The following is a 22,192-nucleotide window of genomic DNA, read 5'->3' on the forward strand; positions in this document are numbered from 1 at the left end:
TAAGTCTGAACTGTGAGAATTATCTTTTATACAATTACCTTTTTTATATGTTTTATTCCACCATAGCAGTAAGCTTCCATATGAAGCTGATTGACTGAAAATGCCTATTCACATTAAAGGGGTATTCACACTGACAGCGACTGAGAGTTGGAGATTTAGGGGTGACATACTGTAACAAAAATTATTGAGCAATAAAGTTAAATGGAGTTCAACTTCATAAAAACAACAAGCTTTAAAATTATAAGCACTTTCAGCAACTTTCATAGACTGAAATTGTTGTCACTGTCACCTTAAGAACAAAACAAGTCTTTTTACTCAAAAGCAAAGCAGAAAAGCACTTCACATGCTTTAATGCAAAATACAACCCAGCTCACCCAACCCAAAACAGATTTCAGCTCAACCAGACAATAACGATTTCACTCAGCACAGATACGTCTATTTTACAACCCCAAATCTAATTTGTTGGTGGGTTTTTTGCCACACATAGGGAAAATTTTACTTACAGGACTCAAAACAAGTTGTCTGCCAAATTTCGTTCCAATGTGAAAAGCATTGTTTTGACTTATTCATGCAAAATGCTAAGGGTAAATAATCCTTTACTAGAAATCATATTTTAAATATGAAACTATAGCATGAGTCTGCATGTGTTAGCCTAGCTTTGGTGCAAGGCTTCATTAAATCAGTTTAGAGGTTGGGATGTAGTTGCAGTAGATGTCTGTAGCTACCATTCAACAAACGTAAACTGGGAATGTTTGGATAATTTTTAAAATTAAAGTATGCCATTCTTACCGATATGCATGGTAGGTTTTGAGTGAAGAAGACAAGGAAAATCCATAAACATAAAGTGCATCTGATTTGAGGTAATGAAAAAATGCTGATTAATTGTGGGTTGTAATTCTGAAGTCATATAAAGGATGAACTGACCTAAACCTTCTGACAAATATGGCTAAAACTAATACTGAAAGGGGAGGACAAAGGTTACAATTTTGGAAAGGTGAAAAAAAAATCTAGATTTCTCACAAAACAAAAAAGTACTACCATAGTATTCTTTAAAGCAATCCTTTTATCAAAGTACTTTTTAAAGTGTTTATTTGTTTTGATTCAGTCTCCAAGTCTATAGTATTGCAATAGCAAGCAGTAGTGCATGTAAACTGTAGTCGGTGTCTGAATTATGTGCACATAATGTGAAACTGATGCTATGAATGCTCAATCAATAATTGAGCATTGATTAAGATTCCACAAAATGAAACAAAGTGCTGAAAGACTTTGAAAGACGGATCATCTGGGAAGTCAAGAATTAGCCCTTTGCATTGATTTGGAAGAAACTCTTTGACAAGAGGAAGCATGTTAATTAGAGGCAGTGGACCATTTTCACATTTCTGGCATTATCAGAAGCGGAAGTTATCATAACTGGGTGAATTTCTATAGTAGTGAACGGAAACTACAAGAAATATAATTTTTGTTTTGTCATTTGCCCCAGTTGCGAAACAATGGTGTTTCTATGACTTCAAAAGAGGAGGAAATTATGTTGATTATTATGAAATGTATTATGTTGGTCTGAAGAGAGAAAGATGTCAAATTTGCTGTCACTCCCTCAGCTGTTATGTTAGAAACACTCTCACAGCAGCTTCAACCAGTTTTCTGAAATGTAAGATTAATGAAAATCTTGAAAGATTTACATTGTTAATAACTGGAAGCATGTCATCACAGTCTGTGAAAATGGTCTTTATATTGTTGTTGACCCAGTGAAGGCATCTTAACACTTTCCATTGAGAATTTCATGTGTTACCAAGAGAAGAAACATATTTTAAAGAGTTGTGCATTGCAACAACTTATCCTTGATGTATCCTTGATTATCCTTGTATTTTTAGATGCTATTATTTGCGTTTTGCTAAAGACCTGTATAATTTTCCACATGCCCAAATTTTATGTTGTATCACTCATATATGAATAATCAGGGGCGCTGCACAAGATCCCGGGCCCTATGCATAGGCAGTCCTAAAAGAATATATTGCACTATATTTTCCCTATATTTTCATTGTTTTTTATTTTATTTTATGTAAAATCATTTTCTAACTGTTTTAAATTCATTTTAAATAAGTAAATTTTTTTATAATTTTAAAAGTTTTAAAATTGCTTGTTTTATTCTTGTTATTATTTTTCTTCATTATTATTTTACTTTCTTTTATGTAAAGCACTTTGAATTACCATTGTGTACGAAATGTGCTATATAAATAAACTTGCCTTGCCTTAATGGGCCCCCACCCCTTGAAAATATATATTCCAGACTTTTCAAGGGCCCTCTCTTCCTTTGGGGCCCTGGTAATCAGTACTGGTTTTACCCCCAGTCCGGCGCCCCTGTGAATAATCACTCTGTCCATTGAACTCTCATTAGTACCAAGGTCCAGTGCGAAATAAATGCCACAAAATTTGTCAGTGCCTTGTTATAGTTACTGTACCTACTCAATCACCTAATGCTCTCATTCTTATACTTTCACACAGACTCACATTTATATCGACAAATAGCTCCCCAAAGTCAATTAATTTAGAGCAGCATAAAACCATATCACAATGTTGATTATTTTTTTCATAATTTTTCTAATTTCTTTTTTTTTTTTTTTTGGAAACAAACTTGAGAAATTATTAAGCCTTTTACAATTACAGTTACATTTATGCCATTCTCCATCGTTCACAAAGAATAAGTTCCTTAACACACACGTAATGCAAAAATGGAAGGAAACGTGTGGACGACACAATTGACCAAACACAGCGATGCTTAATTACAGGCTTCGTCCCAAACGCTCACCTCCACTTGAACGATGGAGTCCAACTCGCCTTGGTTTGGTTATAGGCACTAGTGCAAGAGAGGCCATTATTCAATCGCTTTCTGTTAGTTTGCAAAACTTTCGGTTGTTCACGGCACAGGTGAGACCCCTGAGACAGGAAGAAGTGAGAAGGTACCAGCAGATTGGGAACGTTTTTAGGAAACTGTCTTCTTCCCATTTAACTCTCCGTCCTTCCTCTCTATCCTCATGTAGGGCTCAAACGCTGAGGATCCACACCCATATCCCGATGGCAGTTCGTGATAGGTGCTGCCCAAGAGAGGCATGGTAAAGCAAAGGGAGGGCGGTGGGACCCCGAGGCATGGCGAGGATGGGGTGCCACCTAAAGAAGAAAGTGACAGTCCAAATGTCCCGCCCGCTGCTGTGGTGGTGCTGCTATTCACCCCAGAGGAAGTGGATATGGACGAGCTGCCCAGGAGCGAGCTGTTGCCCGGGTGTGAGTGAACCAGCGCCGGGTTGGGTGGAGGCGCAGGCACAGATAAAAGCCGCCCCTGTTCAAGCAGCCGCAAGATGTTGCATGTGGCAAGCGATTCGGTAGTGGATGACGACCGTTTGTCAGTGTCCTTGGTCTGGTCCTTCTTCTGTTTGGTGCGGCGGTTTTGAAACCACACTTTCACCTGCCAAACGAGAGAAAAAGTTGTAAGAGAAATTGATACACCAATGTGGAAAACAGATGAAGAGAGAGACTAGACTTGACTAGATTCATTAGCTTCATAAATACATTTTATATAGCCAACTATCGTACTATAGTGCCACATAGGAAATATAGTGCTATCAGGTTATTCCTAAAATGAAGGAATTAAATGGTCTCTTCTTCACTCTAAATTACACATTTTCAGTCAAAATTTGGCATTTTCCCCTCAAAGGTTTCTACAACACCGCTTCATTTTACACTGGACAAGACTACAGGAAACAGATGATTCTTCTGCACAATCTGACTTTGCTGCAGCCTGGAATTGAACTACTGGTTTCGTCTGGTCAGAGGAGAACTGGCCCCCCAACTGAGCCTGGTTTCTCCCAAGGTTTTTTTCTCCATTCTGTCACCGATGGAGTTTCGGTTCCTTGCCGCTGTCGCCTCTGGCTTGCTTAGTTGGGGACACTTCATCTACAGCGATATCGTTGACTTGATTGCAAATAAATGCACAGACACTATTTAACTGAACAGAGATGACATCACTGAATTCAATGATGAACTGCCTTTAACTATCATTTTTGCATTATTGACACTGTTTTCCTAATGAATGTTGTTCAGTTGCTTTGACGCGATGTATTTTGTTTAAAGCGCTATATAAATAAAGGTGACTTTGACTTTGACTGTAGAAGAGCAGGGTTTCATAACCCCAGGTAAAAAAGTATTTGGACACTTAGGACACAATTAAAAATGTCTCAAAGTGGCTTCACATTAATTCACAGCAAAATAACTGTTAACATTGCAAAATTATGAAACATGTCTATAGTCAAGTCATTGTGAGTGTCAAGTTAAATTTTTGGGTAAGGTGTTTGGAAAAACGTACCTTAGCAAGCACCATTAATTACCACAAAAACAGGGATTTGTCTTTTTAGCAGCATTGGCACACCAAGACTTTGCCTTGTGGCTTCCTCATAAGCAAAAATCAATGAAGCATGTTCAGAAGTGAGCTGAACTTGAGTTAAAGTGCTGCTGACCTCAGGTTAATAAGTGCACTGAACTGTCTTTGTCCTGCATGCTTTATTGATACAGTGCTGTTTTTTGCAGAGTATTCTGGGGTCGACGATGAGTCGAGATAAAGCTCTACTCATAAACATAGAGAAAATGAAACATGCATTTCATCCTGAGCGGGGTTTTATCTGTTACTTGTCGCTTTGTCTCACCCTGGGGACCATGAAGAAAGAATGGCAATGTGAAAATCTGAAAGGCAATGTGAACCAATATTTGCAGCCTGTTTTACTTCTGTGATGCATTTTACAGTGAAATAGGATATTTAACAAGAAAAACCTAAGGTGGGACTTCACTTTATTCATTAGGACTTGACTGGATTTAAAAAAAGGGTTGAAGCACAACCATCAACCACTGGTTGAAACTAAAGAGGCCTTGATGACATTATATTAAGTAGGATTAGACAAGTATTAAGCAGTACAACTGTTATTAGCATTTCATAATAATAAGAAATGTTTCTTGAGTCGTGAATCAGCATATTTGATTACTGGAGAATCATGTAACACTGAAAACTGGAGTAACGAGGGTTTCACATTAACCTTTAAATGCCTGGATGTGGCAGGTACTGACAGCTACTCTAAGGTATTTCAACCGTGTCACACAGATTCAGTCTTTCTCATGGGTACAAACTCCATTCATTAGGAGTCTCTAAGCAGGGCCGGCCCTGACCAATTTGCTGCCCTAGGCAAGATTTTACCTGGCGCCCCATGCATCACAGCCCATTTCACCCTGTCATTGTGTTCATGATTTAGCATATATATATATATATATATATATATATATATATATATATATATATATATATATATATATATATACACACACACACACACACACATTACAGCAGAACTGTTTCCAACACTCATAATAATGATTTCATAGAATGATTTCTAAAGGATCATGTGATAGACCGGATGTCACATGTGACACTGAAGAATGGAGTAATGATGCTGAAAATTCAGCTTTGCATCACAGAAATAAATGATAATTTAAAGTATAATAAATTGAAAACAAATTATTTTAAATTGTAATAATATATCACAATATTAAAAAAAAATTTCCTGTATTTTTGATCAAATAAATGCAGGCTTGATGAGCAGAAGAAACTTCTTTCAAAAACATTAAAAATAGTAATGTTTCCAAACTTTTGGCCTGTACTGTATCCCCCCAAAACTGCACAACTGTAGAGTAAAACATTAATAAAAAGTGATAATAAAAAATGTATCTTAAAACTGACATGATTGTACAAAATCACAGTCTGGGGACTCAGAACTCAGAACAACTGCTAACATTAAGTTTCAGGTAAAAATAACTGCCATGAAATTATAGTATCTTACTCCTATGCAATAAATTGTTCTTTCACTACATCTCTTTACCTCTGTCTTTATCCTCTTCTCTTCTTTTTGGCACTGTATCTATCGCAGACTATGCTCATTTATAATGTGTCATGTAAATTTGGCCTTCCGTCACAATCAGGAAACTTTCACCGTGTCTAAAACTTTTTTCTTTTTTTTTTGCTTTATTTGGTAGTATTTCGAATTAATGGTTTTTAAATAGTAGCCTATTATAAAAAAAAAAAATGTAAAAAACAAACAAAAACAAATTCACTCTTTCACTCATTCTGGCGCCCCTATGGATGAGTGGCGCCCTTAGCATTTGCCTATACCGCGGGCCGGCTCTGTCTCTAAGAATGTATGACCCTGACCTGTATTGTTGGTGTTGAACAGCTCACGAACACACTTCGGAAATTAATTTCAATCGTAAACCCGGCAGGACGCTAGTAACAGCTGAATAAAACCTGGGCCAAACACTATTGCAAACTGAGGTCTATAACACTGAGATCATGGACTCGATGTGGCCATTAGTGTGAGGATAATGAGATTGTGGAGTGATCCCTTCAAGCTTACACAAGCATGATGATGCTATCTGTTCATGAAAAGTATGTGTAGTATGGGAAGTATGTATTTACATGCTCAGTATATTGAAAGCTTTTTCATACTTCAAGGCTGTAATCTGTGCTTTGCAACTTTTTTTCAGGCCCTATAGTGGGCGAAGCTCATCCTGTTTTAGATTACACAACCTCACAGAGCGTAAAAGAAAAAAAAAAGGAAAAGATGGGAGTCGATAAGTGAAAATACAAAAGCAAATATCTTCCATTGTACATCTACACTATTGGAATGAAATCCTCTTAGATTATATTAATTTAGATCGAGGGTTCACCGCTGGGGCAGAGATTACTAAATGCAGGATCTGCATGACCTGGATTTGCTCCCTCGCCTGCGGCATCCCAATTCACTCCACTCTCGTTCTTCAGCGAACTCAGAATCAGCACAAAGCACTGGTGCAGAACGATCTCCAGTACGTCAATTCATCAGATACCTTCGCTGTCCTACTGAAATTGTATCAGTCCTGCTGTAATTGTAGTTCCAACATTCTTCACCAAAATCTCCTCTGTTCATGACGTTGTTCTGTGTATGTGGGCATGAATGATGGTGAAACAACTATTTTCAACACTTCTGTTGACCCCATCCAGAAGTTTAACTGCCCCGCTAACTGTGCTCTCATTCCTACACATGTGATAATGGTGTGCATAGTGGAACGCAATGAGGCATTCTGGTTATTCAGTTATCCCCCTGAGACCTCCCTTCTTTAAAGAGCTTGTAGGTCATTAATCTCATGCATCTATACAGAGACTTATTTTTGATTTAGCTGAGGCCTGAGTTGATGTCTTTAGAAACTCTCTTGGCACATATGCCACAACATATGGTTTGACATGAACATACTTGTGCTGTTATGTCCAGTTAGATGTTGTACACACATTTTGTAACACGCAGCACACCTGTATTGTAATGTGGAAGGGAAAAGTGGGGAAAAAAAGACTTATATTGCAAACATCTAAATTCTTTATTCCTCACTGCGTACATGATCATCTTAGCCAATTACAACCATTTACCCTCTTTCCCTCGTACACTGACCATTGTTTTCTAGTTTTACCGAAGTACATGTTCGTGTAGGTTCAGCCAAGGGTCAACCCTGTCTTACCGAGGGCTGATAGATAGGGCTCTATAATCTTCCTAACAGCAAAAGCATTTGGACTATTATTAGTTCCCTTCCCCCAGCACTACTGGATGACACGTCCCGCGTGTATATGTGATCAGGCAATTAGGCTTACAGAGTGTGGGCAGATACTGATTTGTGCCACCCAATGGATTAAAAGGCATCCCTGCTGAACCACAGCGCCTTTAGAGGTCAACCTTCAACAGCACAGTCTAAAAGACATTTTCACTGTGATGATGCATTTCCACCTTAAATATTTTTTTTATATTTAAATTATTTTAAATTATTTAATGTACATTTAAAACACTGTACTTTGTTATATTAATATAATGATACAGTCAATTTTTTTAAAATTATATTTTATATAACAATTATTATAATTAATTACAATTTCAATTGTTTAATGTACATTTAAACACTACTGGTTTATCTGCATATAATATCGTTATATATAATTTATATTTTAATTATTTTTAATGATTTAAATTATATTTAAATCACTATAGTTTGTTCAATTACTATAATAATATCGTAATATTAAACCATTTTGGAATATATATATATACAGTACAGACCAAAAGTTTGGAAACATTACTATTTTTAATGTTTTTGAAAGAAGTTTCTTCTGCTCATCAAGCCTGCATTTATTTGATCAAAAATACAGAACAAAAATATAATATTGTGATGTATTATTACAATTTATATATATATATACAGTATATATGACAAAATGTATATAAATAGCTGGCATTTCTATCCATCTCAATGTATCAAGCACAACTAATTATTCACTGGACCGGTGAGTGTTCAGATCTGGGGCTCTTAAATCATTGTTGAGTGTTGTACTCTTCTGTTCTCTCTGGTCCTATCAAATAATTACAGTACAGTCTAGCCAACAAATGACAAACCACATACTTGCATGAAAAGATTGCTGGCCCCTCAATCTTATCAACCTTTCTGCTCCTCTGAGGCTTGACCCGTGCATGCTGGTTAAAGTCCTGACTCATACTTTCTGCTCCTAAAATGTTCTCACAGACGGTGGTCAGCAAAGCAAACTAAACTGTAAAATGAAAATGAAATTGACCTGCTAACTCTGCCACCTTTAAGCACTCAGATTGTCTGAACTGTTATCTTTCTTTCTTTCTTTGCCTCTTCGAGATTTCATCTCTTCTCTTCATCCCAGACGTTACATTACTTTACATGCTGTCTGGATGTAGAAGAGACCAATGAACAACTAACATGTTTGTTAGGTCACCAGTTCAGCAGCAACAGAGCAAGACACTATAATCGGTGAGTAAAAAGCTACAGAGATAGATAGATGGATGGATGGATGGATAGATAATATATTCTTCCAATTTCCTTTGTAAAAAAACTTTGAATTTGTTCATGGCTTACACAATCTTTTGTCCATTTAATCCATGGGTTTCGCAAGGATGAACTGAAAGCAACAAAAGGAATGGTATAATGTGTTTAGCTAAGACCAGGGATCTTGCGAATAAAGACCACACAGCAGAGCCACCAGTTGTTACATTTAAGCACATGATATTCAGACAAATAAAAGCTGTATTCATTTAATAAATGTTCACCTATTCGTTCTAAAGTCTTTTTAATAATATCAAACACAAATGCATCAAATGTGTTCTCTGAATTGGTTACTCATTCAAGGTTAATACTCCTTGGTCGTTAAAAAGTTCTCATATTATGCTGTGACTGGAATTGGCTATTCTTAACTAAACAATGCTACCCCCATTTAGAATCAAACAAAACCATTTCCTATGTGGCAAGAAAGTGTGTTTGTGTCCTTGACTGAGATATTTTATTTCAAAAGGCAAAGAAAAAAAAATTGCAAGGCTCTGGCTTGATTAACACAAAATCACTGAGAACGATTGGACAGTGTTGAAGTCAACAACATCCCACTTTTCATTAAATGTACTGTATTCCTAAGTGAAACAGGGTGTTTCTGTACCCAAATAATTACTGTAAACCTCAAGAGAACAAAAGAGTCAAAGTTCAACTCTAACCAAAGAAAAAATGTTTGAGTATATCTGCTTGTCATGCCTTCCAGCAACATGCAAAATCATTTTATATGTGGCAAACAAGAATCATTCTGTCCTTGCCTGATATATTTTATTTAGAAAGGCAAAGAAAATAAAAATTGCCAGGCTTTTTGCTTGGTTAGCACAAAACCCATTGAGGAAGAAATGGCCAGCGTTGAAGTCAGCAACAATCCTAACACATGTAATCTAACATGTTTCTAAATGAAACAGGTTGTTTTTCTACACAAAACATTACTGTAAACCCTGATTTAAAGGCACATTCTTAAAAGTTCCTAAAGGAACACAATGATGCGTTAGAAGAAGATTTTTTTATAGTTTGAAGAGCATTCTAAAAATAAAGAAACTTTTGTGGAACGGAAAGATTCCATGGATGTTAAAAGTGAAAAAAAAATCATTAACACCAATACAGAACCTTTATTTTTAAGAGTGTAAAGACAAACACACACCCAAAATGTGACCCACCCAAAATATAACTGTAAACTTGAAGGGGAAACACAAAAGGCTCAAAATATTGAAACCCAATTATAGCAACAAAAAAAAACCCACACATTCCTGTATCATTAGCACAAGACTTTTTGTTTGTGTTAATGTGAGACCGTCTGTGTGTTGTGATTTGCGGCAACATGCTGCTGGCTGTATTGATAAAAAGATCGCACACACTGACTCACTCAAGGCTTTCAGAACTGCCAATTTAATTCTGTTAAAGCTGCTGTTTATCATTGCGAGGACCTGCGAATTCAGACTAAATGTTTGTCAGCTTTGTTTGTACATAACCCTCACCCCAAAACCCAAATGTTTCTTCAATCCAACATACTGTTGCCTTTGATTAAAGGGTCTGTTGAAGTCAAATCCTGTGTTCTGCGTTCTGCTTAAGGTCACACTGATAGAAGAGAATCATTGTGCTCAAATAGAGAAATACTGAGAAGAACTGTCACTCACTCGACTAATAAAAAGCTCTCCCTTTAATAAAAACAAGTGCTTCACAAAACCTGTTTATTTCCTCATGCTTTAAGCAGACCGGTCAGGATGCTGCGGCTCATGCATTCTTGTTCTTCAGTTTATTTGTGCACAAGCCTCTCTATTTTGTGGGCTTTCATTCAGTGACGCCAAGCCATCAATCCACAGCTGATATAAAAGTTAACAGTTGAACTAAAGCCTGAATAAAGCCTCCCCATTCAGTCTGTAAGCAAATTAACAGCAGCATCTCAGATAATAAATATCTAGCAAACATGGGATCTACTCCATGATCGATGAGTCTATGGGACCTGTCATGTGCGGTTTGGATCCCTGCTGTGTTACTCTGGAGCGGGGAGCCACCTGCTGGGGACAGGGTCTGACAGAAACCCTGTATTTTGATGTAAAGGAACAGGGAATTCCTATAACTTTGAAATGCATTACATTTAGCCAATCATTTCGCCCTAATGTGCACTCCAACACACTAAACTGATCCTCTGAGAAGCTGCAGTCATCTTCATCCATCCATGATACTGAAATGTAGTTTATCTAAACTAAAAGTTTATCATGGTACAGTGATGGTGTCATGTGGTAATGCTATGGTGTATAATGAGTATCATACTCATGCAACATGCTATCCTCTCTAAACGTCATAAAAAATATAGCTATATATCTATCTATCCAATGACAGTAAGATCTCGTGCCTTAGAGTTGAATTCGATCCAGTTTGAAGATAATTTGAAGCTCTTTTGTCTGCTTTCGCAAGACTGGCGAAATTTTTTATTCTTATTAAAACATCACGAGGGAACGAAATCAATTATATATGAATATGCAAATATAGAGCTTGGACTTTATTATTCCATTCGAATTAAAACCACAACTGAAGAAATAACGGCTATCAAAATAATAATAATAATGATAATAAAACAACTTTAAAAAGGAATCTTAATGTTATTAACTTTTTTAAAACGAGTCCTCGAGGTCATTTAAAGCCATATTGATTGGGTTTGAAGCAAAGACAGTCAAATACAGCTTTCGTCGTTTATTTTCCATAGTCTAACCATTGGCGTTATTATAGGCGGGGGAGAAGCACAAATATAAAGACTGAAAAGTTTAGATCTGGTCGTGTTATCTGCCGAAATTCGAAAGGAATTCACAGCCATCGCAAATGTTTTCACAACTGAGGCGCAACAGTCGCGTGCGCGCGCATGACAGGAGATGTTAGTTTCTTTTTGTCCTCTGGTTAAATACATGGGTGTCTCCTAACTAGCTTAAGTTGTGCAAAACAAGTCCAAACTCGGGAGCTTTCGACTACATATTTCTGAGTTTAAATGTAAATCATTACCATGCTATTTTTGATTAAATGGACTTCGATAAAGGTGTATAATACTGGAATAATTTATTGAATATTGTGAAGTAGTTCAATATTGTAACAGTAGAAACATAGAAACACCTACATATGCTACTGTGATGCCAAATTATATAAAATAATTGCTGATTAATTTTAAATATATATTTTTAATTTCTATGTACGCGATTATCCAAAGGCTCAAAATACTGTATGTGCATAAAGACTCTAAGTTAGGTTAGCTTAATCTTATGTTATTCATGTTTCCAAAAATATATTTAAATTATATAAATAGATACAGATTTACAAATATTAATATTGGAATGAAGTAAACTTGGGCTAAATGCACATATTTTGAATTTTGCACACGTCGAAATTCTGTTTCAAAAGCCATAATTTGATCACTTTGGTGACTAGCTGGTTCACAGTTTTACTAGAAACAACGGAAATGATTTCAGAGCTGATTATGATTACAGCTTCACGAAATAAGCTGTAGGCTATAGGCCTATATTATTTTATTTAGACTATTTATTTTTTGGAAGTTCAATTAAAAGTTAATGAAAGATAAATTGGATTATTTTCGTTTAAACGAAGTTTATGCTGCTTTAACAAAACTTTTGACACGATTTAAGACTCCATTTTACACTGACCGCGAGAAACAATATGGTTTTCAGTAAACTTCTTTTAAAAAGCCTAGTTTTAATTTAAATGAAATTATAAAAAATATATGAATATTAGTGGTCATAAGAATTCTAGAAATATTGCATACGATAATGTTATTTTATATATTTGTGAGAGCCAGTGAAATGGAGTGTTAAAAGATGAATGAAGTTCTTGAATGATTTGATTAATTGCATTTAGTTTTTGGTTGACGCATGTCGTATTTATTTTGTTTTGAAAATTATTATTATTAATCGAGATAGCTTTGTATTGGTAACTGGTCACTATTTCTTACTTTTTTACCTAGTTTTTAGTTGCTTTGGAATGGTCCTGGAGAGTGTGGGAAAAACATTAAGAACACATATTTAATGTAATGTAATCTCAATTTATATTAGCTAAAAAAAACTGAATGCATTATACAATTTAATTTTAGATGGTCTATAGCAGGGGTCTTCAGCATTAAACGATAGAGACATGGAGCAGGGACCCCGATACAAGATGTGTCAAGCGGAGCTACATATTATTAATAATAGCAACTAACCATATTATGATTAAAAATAAATTATAATATATGTTAGATGGATATTATGTTATGTTATGACAGTAGATCAGAACTTTTCACATTATTGCTGTTGCACATGCATCACTGCATTACTTGTTAAATGCATCACAAACAACATGTTGAGATTTAAAAAAAAACTTACTTAAACTTAACACTTTAATTTTACTGTGAGATGGAGAATTAAGAATCAATTCACTGCGTGAGGGTTTTTTAATAAATTGCAGATATAATGTGTAAGCAAGGGCTCCACCATGACAAAAATAGCAATTAGACATTTACGAATATTTATAAGGTAGGCTATCACTTTCACACACACAAAAAAAATAAAAGGATTTTAAAAACAGACTGATACGAATTTTTTTCTAGTAATCTTTCATGCATTTACATTATATTGTAATCCATATTTTTGTACTGTGCTGTCATAGGCCTTTCACAATGTCAATTGTATCTTCAGAGTGAATCACGCATTTATTAGTCATTTCCAAAACTTTGCAGCGTGTAATAGGCCGTCGGTTCTCTTAGCAGCATGAAAAATAATAGTTGTATTTAACGCAGTGTAGTTATAAAGGCTCGTAAGTGTGAAGGACCACTCCCTTCACAATCGCTGAAAAGCTGTCACTCAATTCAGTTCGCGATCTCACAACATTCCATTAAAATCAATAAAGTTGTCTACACTACATAATAGGCTAATGAATCTTACATTGTGCAGTTGAATGTTAAAGAGAGGCTTTGTGAAAGCGCATAATTCGAGAAGGGTCTGGCTGCAGACTTGCACTTGCACTCTCAGACTTTCATTCTCAGACTTGCATTCTCACACATTGTGCTTCCGCTAGCGACGTCACTTGCAGTCTTTATTTTTTTTTTATTTTGTTCTATTTATTGATAACTTTTTGTTTGGATCTCTCAACATTTTACAACAGAATCCAGGTGGTGAAGACAAGAAAAAAGAAACTAAACTACAATGTCACTTGCAATCGCTACTTGGACTCTCCGCTACCTGTGACGTCACTTGTTGCAATCAACACAAATCGTGCATGTTGCCAATGGAGACAAGACGCTGTGGTGGTGATTAAATGATTAAAACTAAATTAGTAGGCCTACTAGTATAATGTACAGGGTCCTGCAAGAAAAAGACAAGACCGGCAAATCCGTGGCCACAGAACAGCAGAATATGAACGCAATGCACAAAGTCTTTCGTTAAGCGTTTTCCTCCTGTAGAAAAAACAAACACTTAATATGGCATAATGTATTAGGATACGTTAAGTTCAATTAAAAGACCTAATTCGATATATAGTTATTTTTTAATGTCCTACAAGGCAAGCAGATGACTATGAACACAATGCGAACGCTTAATGTGGCCTAATAACAAGATGATAAAGACAATTCAGTAGGCCTAGCCTATATGTCTTGTTGACTCAACGTATATACAGACCAGCAAATATGAACGTGCATTATGAAATGCATTAAGTGATTTTAAAAGTATCAGCTCCGTACAGGCAAGCAGACGAGTACAGAACGTTCGCCACCTGGCTACTGTTATAAAATGTTGGGAAATTCAAACAAAAATTTAAAAAAAAAATTCAATAAAATAAAAAATGAAGACTGCAAGTGATGTCACTAGCGGAAGTGCAAGTGTCCGAGAGTGCAAGTCTGAGAGTGTAAGTGCAAGTCTGCAGCCAGACCCTCTTGGATAATTCACCACTCAATAAAAACTGGCGTTTTGAGCGGTGAGCAGATTCTGACTTAAAGGGGTCATATGATGCGATTTAACCTTTTTCTTTCTCTTTGGACTGTTACAAGCTCTTGGTGCATGAAGAAGATCTGTAAAGTTGCAAAGAATAAAGTTTCAAATCCAAAGTGATATTCTTTATAAAAGTTAAGCATACCTACCTAAAACAGCTCTTTCTAACACGCCCCACATCTCTATGTCATGATGTGAGGAGATTTTCAAATGCCGATCAATTGTTCAAGGAAAGAAAGAAGGTGTAACTTTTATTCTCTGTTGCTGCAGGCATGTTACATTGTGAAAGCGAAGCTACTTTGTATGTTTGGTCTTCCAAAAAAGGAAACAACTATAGAAATCAATGGTTAAGCTGCATTTACAACACTGTTCCAGAACAGTCCAACCGAAATATTCAGATGTGTGCAGCGCATTTAATGGAGGACAAGGACAGTGTCCTTTGAGAGTAGCCTACAAACAGGGTGTCTGTTTCTATAGTGGGGCAATTACAACTTTGCAAGGACTCACCTTTGCAAGGTCTGTAAGTACCTTTTCATATGTAAACGATTTACCACTGATGATTAAATTAAATTTATGCATTTAACAGACTCGACTTACAGTGCATTCAGGCTATCAATCTTTACCTATCATGTGTTCCCGGAAATCGAACCCCCAACCTTGCGCTTGATAGCGCAATGCTCTACCAGTTGAGCTACAGGAACACTACACTGTTCAAAACTGCATTTGAATCATAGTAATAGAGTAGCACTTCTTGTTTCTCCGATCACAAATGCAGACAATATGCAACGTGTAAAAATACACTATAAGTCATTATAATCAGTAATTATGTCCCCACTGGATGCAACAAATGCCTCATTTGTAATGGGGTTTTACTGGTTTTGTTTCATTGCCCCGGGACACACAGCATCACAGTATGGTAAGGGGCTTATCATTTCTGTCACACATTTGGCCAATCACAACACACTGCATAGCTGGCCAATCAGCATACACCTGCTTTTCAGAATTATGAGCTTTGTAAAAATCGATGCGTTTCAGAAAGGTGGGACATAGAGGAGAAACAATAATGTACAGTATGTGGAAAAGAATGTGTTTTTTATCCTTAAACCACATAAACGCATTGCATTACACCAAATACACCAAATAATTTCATTTTTAGCAACGTCATATGACCCCTGTAAAGTATTAAGAATTTACGCACATTGTTTTTAGGAAAACAGATTTATATACAGTATGCAGCAGATCGAAAAGAATTTTAAATTGGGCAATTAGACCTATTAATTTATCAATTAGTTTCATTAATTCATTCATTTCGAATTTGGTAACAATGTATTAATGTTTTCCTTTGATCAGATTTTTAAAATAATAACAGACGGGTAAGAAGCAAGGTTTGAAAACTGCAAACATCATAAATAGCTCCATTAACCATTTAATGGCACAGTGGTCTGTGCAGATAATATTGACATTTCTTGGAAATTACTCCATCATTGCCTGCTATATATATATATATATAAATATAGCAGGCAATGATGGAGTAATTTCAAAGAAATGTCAATATTAATATTATACAGCATTTATATAGGCTATTACATAACATATTAGAGTGATTTTTTTATTAAATTTACATTTAGCAGACGCTTTTGTCCAAAGCGACTTACAGTGCATTCAGGCTATCAATTTTTACATATCATGTGTTCCCGGAGAATCGAACCCCCAACATTGTGCTTGATAGCGCATTGCTCTATACCAATTGAGCTACAGGAACACTAATAACAATAATATACTATTAAGAAAGATAATAAAGGATATTCTCTGTGTGATAGTTTATAATGAAAACTGAGTCTGGTAAAGTAAGCCAGATCCGCGAATAATGGAATAGCGTCGTTTAATCGTCTGAATTTCATAGTTGTTATCCGGTTGTTTTTTTTGTTTTGTTTTATCACTTGGATGACACCGTTTTACTAAATCGAACTTTAAAATTACCATTTTAAATTACGACAACTTAAAAAAGAGATAATAAAATAAATCTGAAGTGACGCCAGCAGAGTGCACGAATGATGACTGGACAACTGGGCCCCCTTTTATTTATTTTTGTATAAATTTTTTTTCCACGTCTGGATAAAGAAATGCGCCTCCCACTAACGCCCACTGTGCGAATACTAATTATGAGTATTGTGTTCATAACAATGGAGGCTGACATGCAGCATTTGCAGAGAGGACACTGGCAACTCTAGCACACGATTTGACATCTACACTCGTTACAATTTTTTTTTTTTTTGCTGTTTGCTATACCATCTGACCAACCATTGACTGCTATGACGAAACAAATAGTATTCATTTATTTGTTTATCCGTCCGTTAGACCATTGCTGTATTTACATTTACTTATTTCCCGTTTCACATCGATAAATATTTTTATATTCAGCGACAGAACAGGTCAACCAAAACAGGTCGTTTTTATATCAGTTTTATTGGGATATTAATAACTATATAACTATTTATTTATTTATTGCAATTTAAGATTGCATTAGGCTCATTTACTGTATTTTTACATGGTATTATCATTGAGGATATCATGTAAAAGATTTATTTAGTTTATAAGCCAGTAAATTGTTTTGTTGTAAATACACTGTGAAATTCAATTTTAAAATAACAGGCAGTCTCTAAAAGAAATGTTGAGGTAGTTTGCGGACTCTTAAAAAAACACATCTGACGTAAATACTTATTTTCCACACTGCACTAGAGTTAATCTAATCGAATCGAATCTCATTTATCGAGCTATACCTCACAGTGCTATAATAAAAATCAAACACTAGAAAAATCGAAGAAATAACTCCGATGTCATCAAAACAAAATCACATGAAAAGGAATTTTGGAGAATTTAAAGGGACAACCAAGTTGCAAACAGAACTGTACTAATTAATATAATTGTAAAATAGCCTACAAAATGTGTAATAATAATAATAATAACAACAACACGTACACCAACCATGCAACTAAATATTTTATAGGCTATTAAATTATATATTGCATTAAAAAGCAGCATCGCATTCAAAAGCGAAGCTCACTATTATCATGTCTAACAAGCATGAATGCGTTTCATACCTGAGTTTCTGAAAGATTGAGCTGTCTGGCGAGCTCCGTGCGCTCGCGCCCGACCACATACTGGCATCGCTGGAACTCGAGCTCCAGCCGGTAGAGCTGCTCCGCCGTGAACGAGGTCCGCGTGCGCTTCGGCCGGTCTAGATCCAGGCCTTTTGGCAAAACAATCTCCCGAATAGTGCCCTTGGCGTCTGTTTAGGACACAAACACATGTTTTGAAATAAGTAGATTTTTACAATATTAGGCGTGGGAGAAAATCTAATTGATTAATATATTGTAAGGTAGGCCATTTAAAAACATAGTATAGGCCTATATCTAAGACAATAAGAGTGTGTACATGTATTTTAGATCATTTTTACATCACAGAAAAAAATGAGATAATTTGTACACATTTTGAGTTAAACATGAGCTTAGCTCAATAAAGCCGGGTAGTAGTTTAATAGCGATTTGATTTTGTCAGTACATCATACGAAACACAAATAAGTTGCCAAAGAGGAGCTTTAAACTCCAGTGTCCTGTGTTTTTAAGCTGTGTGTAGCAGAAAACTCCAAAAGTGAGCAAGCTTTTAGTTTGCAGTCAGTTGAAGATTATTATTTGTCACCATAAAACATGATTATCAACAGTAACACAACATTTTATTGATATTATACTTACAATTCATACATACAATTCAATTTCATGTCACTTTAAAATTAAATATCCAAGTGGTTTTGAGTCTTTGAGCATAAACAGTGCAATTGAATTGATTAATTTGAGAAAGATTTCCACTCTTAGTTCTTATTCCACATTTTCCTAGAAACCAAACATAATGAATATATTTTTTACAGATAATACAGAAATTAATATATTTCAACTACTTTAAACTTATATATTCAGCTTATGAAGCTGAATAACATTTTTATAGTAACTTTTTTCATGTTGACTGATGCATCACCATCATTAAACCTTAGAAAATATTTAATAAAGGTAAAAGTAAAGAAATACTAATACTTATGTCTCAAACCAAAACGTGCACTATTTCGAGAAAAAAAAAAGGTAAACCTTAATTTTAATAAGGTCATATTGCAATGGCTTATAGCTGTCAGATTGTGACCACAGGAAGATACTTATTGTCGCTTTGCTGTTGTTGTTTTTTTTTTCAGAACTTCAAAAATGGTAACTGTTAAATCATATTAATGTGATATGATGTTATTAGAATTGGTTTAATTAGATGTGTTGCAATGTTGTGGCAAATTATTAATGTATAGAATGACAATCTGTACATCTGTAGCTCTGCCTATGTGAATGTCTGCCTGGCAACTAAACTCAGTATTTTAGGATCACACTTGGTTGAACTAAGATTAATGGTGATATAAAGAAGAAAAGAAAAGCGGTCGAATGTTAATGGCAAACCTTTTTTAATTGCTTTTTTCCTCACTGTTGCAAATCAACGCAAGTCTATGGGTCTATGACTCAGGCCTGCTGACCTTTCAGTGACCCCGGCTATCAGGAGGACTCGGCCGCAGTCAATCGTCAGCTTTAAAAACAAATAGTGACGCCGGGGATTGTGGGCTTACTGCGTATTTCTTACTTTTTGTTCTAACATTTGTTCCCTTTTCTCAATTGTATAATGTTTTTAGAAATATTTTACCCCTGTAAATGAAGTGTGTTCTGTCAAAAAATAAATCAAATGGATTTTGATAAATCAAATGGAAGTTTTTATATTCTTTTTGTTTTTGTTTCCTAAACAATTTAAAGAACCGCTTTCGATTATGGGTAATGTTTGCTTGTTTAAGTCCTTGTTTGTTTTAGGCTCTCAAATTTAACAACATTTGCGGATTCACACACAAACTATGCTCAACACTCATGTTTAATGGTTATAGTTTTTATTACATTAAATGTATAACCCCTTTCATCAATTTAAAGCACTACATAAAAAAATACACCCTTCGAAAACACGTATAGGCTATTTTATTTATATTTAGAATATTTGATAAATTGTTGAGGTTTTAAATATTTGTAAAGTTTCAGATATTGATGTATTTTTTTTTTTTAAATGTATTCAATGAGCATCATTTTAAGATTTTGGGGTCGCCTTTTGGCAGATAATACCTACAATTGTGTGCATACATTTTTGTATCAATGTTGGTCATAAACCGTAATTTGTAAATACTGTGAACTAATCTCAGATATTTATGGTTTGCATATTATAATAATCACGACCACAAGAACAAAATACACTAAAAAACGAAAGGGAGTCTGTTTGATATATTTCTAAAGTGGCTACTTTTGTTTTATATTTGAATGACAATGAAATGAAACGGAGTCTGATTGAGATATTGTAAATATATATATATATATATATTAATGATTTTGTTTTTAAACAAATAGGAAACTATTTAATAACACATTTACGATAAATAGTCGCTCACTCACCTCTGACCAGAATCCTTCGACAGTAGTCCGGATCGACTCCTAAAAGTTTATCGTGTCCATCCTCGCTCGATGAAGTCGGTGTGGAGGCCGAAGTCCCGGGTGTGTCGGAAGAACTCTGCACAGGTGACCGGTTCCCCACTTCCGCCCGGGTTTTGGAGTCTCTGCCGCGGTCACGGCACAACGAATCGCATCCACAGTGGTTTCGGTCCTCGGCGATTCCATCGCCCATACTCGTGGCTTGATCAAACATGTAATAATTTATCTGTTTGTGTGTTCGCTTATTTTCCTGAGCGGTCTCTGAGGTTGAATAAATAGTCAGCGTAAATTCTTTCCTGTCAGAAATTGGAAGATTATTCCCATTAAAACAACAAATTAGAATCCAGCTACAGACTCCAGCGACGGAACCGAGCTTCTTCCCAAATATTTTAGCATGTCCGGGCATCGGGCGTCCATGCAGGAGGAGTGTATAAAGAAGGGAGGGTAGGTTGAGGTGGAGGGGGCCCTGTGTGCAAGTGGAAGGACCCTCCTCAGCTATAGGAGCGCGCTCAACCCAAATACATTCTGGATATATGCGCTGGGTTTCAAGGTCTATGACCGAGACACTGGGAGGCGCTTCACTGCTTAACCACGTAGAAGTAATTCAACACAACCAACATGGATCCAAGATACACAAACTTTCCTTTTTTCTCTCCTTTATGACTTATAGGCTATATAGTCGATTTACTCGTTGTCTACACTGGGTGTGTTTTTGTATCTGCTCTGGGCTCTACAGAAGCTCTGGGGAAAGAGCCGACTGATTTCTTCATTATATTTTGGACCAAATTCAAGAACGTCCTATAATAGACAATAGAATACAAATTTGTGAGTGTGATTAGAATATTTTGAACACAGTCTAGAGGCAACAGCCGTAGTGTTAACATATCATTTCTAGAGTAAGAGCATATATTTGTTAGGTTGACTGACAGCGTCGACGTCACTTCCGGACCGTAATCCATCAAATCCATTGGTAAACAGAGACGAGTAAAAGCATGTGGTGGGTAGCGTTCAGCCAAATGGGAATGAAACGATTCCCGTTGTAGTTATGCTACGCTAGAAGAGTGTAATGTATTACAGTTAGATGTAACTTTTTATTCACAGCAGCTTTTAAACCACAGTTTCTTAATTTGCTCTTTTGTAATAATGGGTAAGCAGTGGAGGAGAGCTTTATACATGTAACTCCAGTCCAACCTAAGGTTAAAATCCGATCTGGCATTTTAAAAAAAAGTATGAATAAATCCTACGATTGCTGATTATTACTACACATTACCACAAATTAGCTACACAATCCTACCAAAACTTTAAATGTCTTTAGGAACTTATTTCTCTTATTCATCTGATTAATCAGCGGTTGGAGCAAAATATCTAACATTAACTTATACACTGAATTTAGTAAATAACTGTCAAACTAAAATTTAATAACACGATTTTGCCCATTTCCCTGCTTTAACACCTTTGTTAATACCGTTGTTTAAATTCTTTATGTTTGAAGACAAACCAGATCTCATGAAAGTGCGTATAAATAGTAGGCCTACACCAAATAAAAACGAAAACTCGTGGTATATGCAAAAATGGACTTTGGCGTGCTAAGCGTGATGGTTAGGTTTAGGGTTAGAAGCATGCATCTCAATTAATTAGATTGTCTTGGAAAAGTTCCTTTATTTCGGTAATTCAACTCGAATTGTGAAACTCGTGTATGAAATAAATTCAGTTCTCACAGACTGA

General features: G+C 35.7%; 1 protein-coding gene and 1 long non-coding RNA gene across 2 annotated transcripts in view; one reads left to right on the plus strand and one right to left on the minus strand.

The window, feature by feature from the left end:
• Positions 1 to 3,575, plus strand: part of LOC132101211 (uncharacterized) — a 24,766-nt gene extending 21,191 nt beyond the window's left edge. Inside the window, exon 2 of the long non-coding RNA XR_009423153.1 lies at positions 3,039 to 3,575. This is a non-coding gene — a long non-coding RNA (uncharacterized LOC132101211). The remainder of the gene's footprint in view (positions 1 to 3,038) is intronic.
• LOC132101207 (ventral anterior homeobox 2-like) lies at positions 2,368 to 21,130 on the minus strand. Its single transcript, XM_059505953.1, has 3 exons — positions 20,432 to 21,130; positions 18,020 to 18,207; positions 2,368 to 3,460 (listed from the first exon to the last, which is right to left on the minus strand). The coding sequence occupies exons 1-3, from the start codon at positions 20,871 to 20,873 to the stop codon at positions 2,981 to 2,983; spliced, it is 1,110 nt and encodes a 369-aa protein (XP_059361936.1). The 5' UTR covers positions 20,874 to 21,130; the 3' UTR covers positions 2,368 to 2,980.
• Between the last annotated feature and the right edge of the window lie 1,062 nt (positions 21,131 to 22,192).

Source organism: Carassius carassius, chromosome 2 (genome assembly GCF_963082965.1).
Source record: "Carassius carassius chromosome 2, fCarCar2.1, whole genome shotgun sequence".
In the NCBI taxonomy this organism is placed as follows: Eukaryota; Metazoa; Chordata; class Actinopteri; order Cypriniformes; family Cyprinidae; genus Carassius; species Carassius carassius.